General features: G+C 43.8%; 1 protein-coding gene across 1 annotated transcript; it reads right to left on the reverse strand.

Annotated features, from left to right (window-relative positions):
• Positions 1 to 304: 304 nt before the first annotated feature.
• Positions 305 to 6,727, reverse strand: sptlc1 (serine palmitoyltransferase, long chain base subunit 1). The gene is made up of 15 exons (XM_041059011.1): positions 6,659 to 6,727; positions 5,614 to 5,721; positions 5,429 to 5,523; positions 4,873 to 4,966; positions 4,620 to 4,692; positions 4,247 to 4,379; positions 3,965 to 4,094; positions 3,704 to 3,793; positions 3,456 to 3,563; positions 2,423 to 2,518; positions 1,749 to 1,845; positions 1,526 to 1,580; positions 1,266 to 1,383; positions 1,054 to 1,127; positions 305 to 902 (listed from the first exon to the last, which is right to left on the reverse strand). Exons 1-15 carry the CDS (start codon positions 6,710 to 6,712, stop codon positions 809 to 811), a joined length of 1,419 nt encoding a protein of 472 aa, XP_040914945.1. The 5' UTR covers positions 6,713 to 6,727; the 3' UTR covers positions 305 to 808.
• Between the last annotated feature and the right edge of the window lie 517 nt (positions 6,728 to 7,244).

Genomic DNA, 7,244 nt, shown 5'->3' on the forward strand with positions numbered 1-7,244 from the left:
AGTGTGAAGGTAGACATTTATTTCTGTAATCAGCATTTAAAGCAGAAATCTGTGGGGACTGGACTTGGGGAGTGGAGCATTTAGTAAGCTAGTATCCAGCCACACTGGTCTACAATGTCTCTGGTGTGTGGTTTGTGTCTATTTGAAGTGTGTGTGTATGTGTGTAGAAATGTCACCCTTAAAAAAACATCTCGCTGGCTTTTTGGTTGGTGTTCCTACATGAAATAGCTATTAGAGGTAAAAACTACAACTACAAAACAAAATTAACATCAGCTGACAAAAAAATAAATAAAAACCCCAGCTGTAAATATCAGTGTCTCTTTAATCTCTTTAACGCCAGTGGCATGTTAAGATAAAAACCATCATGTAGAGGTCATGTACTAACAGACAGCAGAATATTCCATCATAACATTGAGTGAAATGTCTCCTCTTTGGTCAGTGTATAAAAAAAAATAACAGATCATTTGGTCTGTGAACATCAGGTCGGGTCCTCGCAGCAACGGTTTTTCTTTCTAAGTGACTGGCGGCCATTTTTATTCACCGCAGAAAAAAGGCGTCTGCTGACAGTCCTGCTGAAGACCCACACTTCACATTCACAAGAATACGCAACATGTGGTACACGGAGTTGAAATGAGAACAAAGGCAAAAGAAGGAAGTGTTAAGAGACAAACAAAGTCTCCAGTAAAAACATTGGACGAGAACATCAGGTCAGGAGTGTCCCCTCTCAGTGACGTCTTCCCCGGTCCATCGAGTGGACTCTTGGTAAAGCTCCAGCGATGTCTGCTAACTTTCAGCAGTGCCTACATTGTCATTTGAGGACGGCTAAAGCTGCCTCTTTGATACGGGACACGGCCTTCTCGATGTCCTCCTCTGTCTGTTCGATGGTGACCACCACTCTGACACTGAGGACAGACAGGAGGAGCAGTCAGACACAACAGTGTTAGAGTGAGCATATAATAGACTGGTGGACTTTGTGTGGGGTTAGGATTAGCATTCTGCAGTGGGAAATATTAATATGTAAGAAAGAACTGCACGGCAGGTAGAGTCCCTTACCTAGGCGGGGGGAGGAAGCGCTCCTCTTTTTCCAGGTAGCGAGCGAGGGTGAGAGCCACACCTCCTTCCAAACACTGATCCAGAAAACACGTAAACCCACAATGAGACACTAAATAACAACCACTGCCATTTAACAGCTGTGGGAGAAGGTTGGAAGTAAAAAAAAAAAAAAATGTGGAGATATGATCTTGTGCATAGGTTTGAAGACTCACGTGATCTACAATGGCGTGGAGCAGCTGCATGTCAGAGTCTCTGGAGCCTGAACTTCTCTCCAGTTGTAAGTGAAGAGCCGGGGCAAACGGTACTCCCACTAACTTCAGCCCTGGAGTTCTGTCGTACATGGATAACCAGGCAAAACACAATGATCATGGTGTATGGTGCTCTTTTAAAGTTGTCACTCATTTAGAAACTATGAGGAAAAAAAAAAAAAACAGCTACAGACAGATTGTAATCACAGCACAGATGAACTTACCCCTGTAAAGCCTTGTAAACATGTTTGCACTTTTTCTTCAGGACAGCAAAAATATCTGCAAATGATGAAGACGAATGAGTGGGAACAGATCTGAGGGAACAGTGCTGCTTCTTCCGAAAATCTACTTCTCAAACAAAGATCTCTCCCACAGTTGAGGTCATTCATTGCCCAAAAAAAAACATGGAAAGGGCGAACAGAGGTGAAACCAGTGACGACCCCGTACCTGGATCCTCCTCCATGATGTTGAGGGCCTCGATGGCAGCGGCAGCCAACATGGGAGGCAGGGACGCAGAGAAACAGTAGCCCTGACCTGACAGACGCTACAAACACACAAAAAGACGTCTCTTACTTTTCACGAAAATCACAGTGGATGTCATTATGATCAGCATTTTGATATTAGTCACCAGGGGAAAAAACTGTAATACTAAAGCAAGAACCAGAAATCTTTACCACAGTCTGGCCTAAAAACAACTGGCTGCATCCATCAAGTCTAGATTTGGTAAAAGCACCTTTGGGCAGCAGTGACAGTCCATGGGGACAGGTCAGTGTGGACTTTATTTCACCACAGTTCTTTATAAAACTGCTCAGGCTTTCGTCCAGTTTCACAGGAAGTGTCAGTGAACAGCTATTCTGAAGTGGACTGGACTGAACTGAGGTCTGTGCAGCTCTGGGGTTTTTGTTTTTGTTTTTTAACAGTTGGGCTTGCTGTTGTCTTCTGGGAACCGTTCACACCTCATTAAACATCCGTTTTTTGAGTGGACTTTCCAGGTAGTAATGCATGTTTGTGCGCTGCTGTGATATATTAGAAGCAGTGAGTGTAAAGTGTGCGTTGTGCACCCACCTGTGTAGGCACATCTTGAAAACGTGCCCTTTCAATCAAACCCTGGTTGAGTTTACCTGGTGGTCGATGACAAAGGAGCGTCCGCAGCAGAAGCCGCCGATGGAGGCCACAGCGTTCTCCATGTTAGCGCTGATCAGGTCAATGTCATCTATCTGCATGGAAGCAGAAATCCATGTACCATGTTATTATCACACACAAACGTAGTGTAGTGTGAAGGCATGAAGCTGCAGACACTGAAAGGACCTGAGTCTCCTCAGGAAGTAAAGTCTACTCATGGCCTTCCTGTAGACAGCATCAGTGTTTGTGGACCACTCCCACTAATACAGACAGGTGAGGGCGGGGACTGACTCCTACTAAAGTCCACCACCATCTCCTTTGTCTTGGCCACATTCAGCCGCAGGTGATTCTCCCCACACCACCTGACAAAACTCTCCACAAGGCCCCTGTACTCATCCTCCCGTCCTCTCTCCACACACCCGACTATGGCTGTGTCATCCGAGTACTTCTGGAGGTGACATAACTCAGAAGAGCCTTTCCCTGGTTGAGCCTCTCCAACTGTCTCCTCACCTGGCTGGATGTGATAGTTAGTCCTGGGGGGGAGGTGGTGGGGTCTGTGTGAGGAGGGGAGGGGAGGAACATGGGGGATGTGTTAGGGGCCCTGGGAGGTGTGAAGAAGTCCACTGATCACTCAGAGGAGAAGTGGGGGCACCGTTGGGGGAGGGGGAGCTGGAATCAAACCTGTTGAAAAACTGGTTTAACTCATTAGCTCGGTCCACATTCCCTTCAGCTACACATCTTCCTTTCCTCTGGAAACCAGTGATCGCTCTCATTCCACCCCACACGTCCCTGGTTTGGTTTCTCTCCAGTCTCTCCTCCAGCTTCCTCCTGTAGGCGTCCTTACTCTCCTTCAGGCTGTGTTTCAGTTCCTTCTGTCAACCTGTTGTTGACGAGCACGGCGACCCCCCCCCCCCCCCTCCTTTCTTCTTACCGGCCGCATTAGTGTTAGCAGAACCTTTTCAAATCAGCTACTTTTAGACTTTTAGAGTGTGAATCTACAGCATGTCTTCATTTTAAGATCAGTGCACTCACATTCACCCCAAAGTGTTCCGTGACTCCTCTGCCGTGTTCTCCCAACACACCAAAAGACAGGCTCTCCTCCAGGAAGAGCCGCACCTTGTACTTGTACTTGAGCCCCACCTGGAATTTACACAAGCACAAAAAAAAAAAAAAAAAATCAGGTGTAGACCTTCTATACAAAGGACAGACTTTTGGTTTCTCCCAGGTTTGCCATCATTCCGTTTCTATCATTCATTCTGTCATCATTCATTTCTATTTACCAGTTCAGGGAGAGGACAGGTGTCTGCAGTGTTGATGTACAGTCCCTCCACTACGATGAACTTCCGGGTTACTCGAGCTTTACGAGGATTCTGCAACACAAACGAAGTATGTTATTGTATGAGTGAAAACAGAATCATAAAACTACAACCTGCAGTTCAAACACTCTGGGCTACATTTACTAGCATGAAAGCACAGGGGCATATTGTGACACCCACACCTTATAATTCTTTTCTTACACTAACGGCAAACCCTGTACTCACCTTCTGGTCCTCCAGCTCCTGCTCCTTCAGCAGCCTCTCCAGATCCTCCATGTCATTGTGTTTGAAGTATTTGATAAAGCTGCGGGACGCCTGAAGACCTTTCTGGATCGAGAAGCAGGCGGCTTCATCCCTGAACACATAATGAGGAATACAACACAAAATTTAAAAAAAAACCAAACACAATACTATGGAAGAAATTCCTCATCATGTGCGGGCTGGTAGATGTGTTTGTCTGTGCTGAACCTTTTCATGAACTAAACCTGACTGAGAGACAGAGCTTACACAAAGATGATGTCCCCCCTCTTGGAGTAGGCCGGGATCGCACTGGCAATGGTGGCGAAGCCATAGGAATAGATGATAGCCTCTTCTGTTTTCATGAATCTGGCCAGACGACTCTCCAGCTCCAGGTGAACATCTTGGGGAGGGGAAACAAAAAAAAAAAAAAAAAAAAAAGCAGCTGACATTAAAAAGTTCATTTGAATTTACTGTGACAGAACACTGCAGAGAACACAGTGTCTTCATGCAAGGCTAAACTAAACCTGATTTAATGATATAAGGAAGAACTTTATCACTGTCAGCCTCAGTGGCTGCCACTGGCTCGTCCCAACGCAGAAGATAAATAGCAGAGAAGAAAAGACATTTTTTTTTAACTCACCAAATGTTCCATAGAAGCCTCTTGGACCACATGTGCCCACACCATATTTCTTGAGGGATGCCAATGCCTTTTGCTGCCGTGTGGAAGAGAAAAGAAAAAAACAATACAGAAAATATTCAAAAATACTTCAAAGTTTCAATAAAACAATTATTTTTTTCCCCCCACACTGGAAACATGCAAATAAATAAAGTTAAAAAAAAAAAAAAAAAGGTACAACTACAGGTAGTAATGGCTTTAAATAGCAAGTACCGACCTTCACACGCTCATTGTCGAGGAGACCCAGGAAGTTAAATGATGCAAAGTTAATGCACTCTTTGCCATTGATTATGATTTTGTGGCTTGGAGGTCTGTAATGGAAAACAGTGTGTTTAAATGCTTAGCTTAGCACGCTAACGGCGTGTAGAGTTCAGTGAGCAGAACAACAGCTAGCTATTGTATAATCACCATAACACTGCTGTGCATTTTCAGCCAGTTAAATTCATACAAGAACGATCATTCTTACCACTGAGCAGCTACTGTTTCACTGAGCTACTAACATCAACTGGATGGAAACATGAAGCATGTCTGAAACTATCTGGGTATCTGGAGACCTCGTTTAGACAGTGGTACTTAAACACAGGTGGCAGATGAGAACGGCAGCGAGTCAGGATGGAATGAGATTCATTTTAACTGCTGATAAGAAGCTGCTCTTACTGTTTAAGAGAGAAACCCAACAATCCTTAGCCCTTGAGGATACTTTGTTTGAGACGGTGTTTAAAAGCAGAGAGTAAATCTGAGAGAGAGAGACAGAGATGTCCTGTGGGTCTTACCCGGTGACAACATTATAGTTGAGGGAGGGATGGTCTTTGGATACAGGAGGAACAAGAGGCTCTGGCTGCCATTCCTCAATCAGGTCCTCCTTTTCCTGGAACATGGAGCCACATGACAGCTGTTTGGTGACACATACACACACAAACACTGATACATGTTTCTCACTGCGCTGTGCTGAGTTTACCTTCTCCGTCAGTTTATAGGTCTCATGAAGTTTGTAGGTCTTAGAGAAGAGAAGTCTGATGATCCACAGTATGAGGATTCCCTCCAGAATCAGGTGATAAGCAGGAGCCTGTGAACAGGGACATGTTGAATGGGTGTGGACTCCAGCACGATTACAACTGGTACACTTGGTTTCTTTGCATCTTCTCACATACAGCACATTAGATGAGAGAGCTGATCAGTCAGAGACTTCACTTCAAGAGCACGGGTGGGGAGTTGTATTTTGTGATTTGTGTAGTTGTTTTTTTTTTTCTGCAAAGCAGGCCTCAATGCAGAAATTTTTCAACAGCTTCTGGATAACGTAATTGACTTTGCTGTTCCCATTTTACTAGGTCCTTAGGAACTAGGAGGGAGATGGTGTCAGTTCATCATGTCTCATGTCAGAAAAATCACATTTCTCATTTCATATTGTAGCTTTGTCATATTTTGGAATGACAGACATGTTTGGTTGTAGTTTGTTGGCTGGTTTGCGATTCCACATCTCCTTGTTTTTTATTAGCAGAATAAAGTAACGCAATACCGTTACTGCATAACCTGAACTGACAATTTTATTTTACATGTCTCGGTGTCGCCTATGTTCACGTTGTCACGTTCACTGACAAGCAAATTCACATTTTCAAGACGTTAACAAATCACATTTACTGTTTATCTTGGTTCGACGATATAATTCGTGCAATGAATCAGTCTGAATCCTATATTTTCTACTTTAGAGGCTAACAACAACGAGGCTAAGTGTTTTCTGGAGTCAGCCAACTTCCTTGTTGCTTTGCCTCTCGCCGTTGATTGACTGGTCCTTACGCAAACAGGAGCTGAGGGAGCAGCTGATTGGCTCCGAGCGTCTGTCAAACACCTCCGTTACACCACGGAAACTTCCTGACTGAGAAGTTACCATTAACAGCCGCGGACAAAACGAAAAGCATCGACGCGAAGGGAAAACATACAAAGAATCTAGATGTAAACGTCAGGAAATAAGTCTACTCTATGGTTGTGGAGAGGGCGAAACGTACCTCATAAAATGCTTGCACCATTTCCACCAACACCCATTGCTGTCCGGACGCCATGTTTAGCTTCCTTGTAACAACGTCATCAGCAATGCTGCATTTAAGTTCTTACAGGAAAACAGTGGATCTGAGTGTCTGTCCGTCCACAGCTTCCATTAAGTAAAGACTACTGTTCTCTTGGCTGCATAGTTTGAAACCTGCATTAAAAATAAATGAAACACGTACGTCAATAACAGAAAATAATAAGAATAAAACAGACTTGTCATGTCACTGTGTGGAAGATTTTAAATCCCTAAAAGAAAACATCAAACACAGAACTAAAGTGAAATACAAGCACACCTTATTATTTGTATTTGCCTTTTTTACGTAACTTCTTGGAAAATGTATGTTAAATGACAGTTATTTTTTTAGCCTTTTATTTTCAATAACTGGATAAACAGTTTTTCATTGTGACGTGAATTTTCCATGTCACAGTAAAATGAAAAAATCGCAACACAGAACAAAGTGAAAAGCTGTATGGCGTTTCAGTGTTGTCCAGCAGAGGGCAGCACAGACCTGTCAAAACTCAATTCTTTTCATGAGGAGGTGAGAG

This window comes from Toxotes jaculatrix, chromosome 16 (genome assembly GCF_017976425.1).
Source record: "Toxotes jaculatrix isolate fToxJac2 chromosome 16, fToxJac2.pri, whole genome shotgun sequence".
Taxonomy (NCBI): Eukaryota; Metazoa; Chordata; class Actinopteri; family Toxotidae; genus Toxotes; species Toxotes jaculatrix.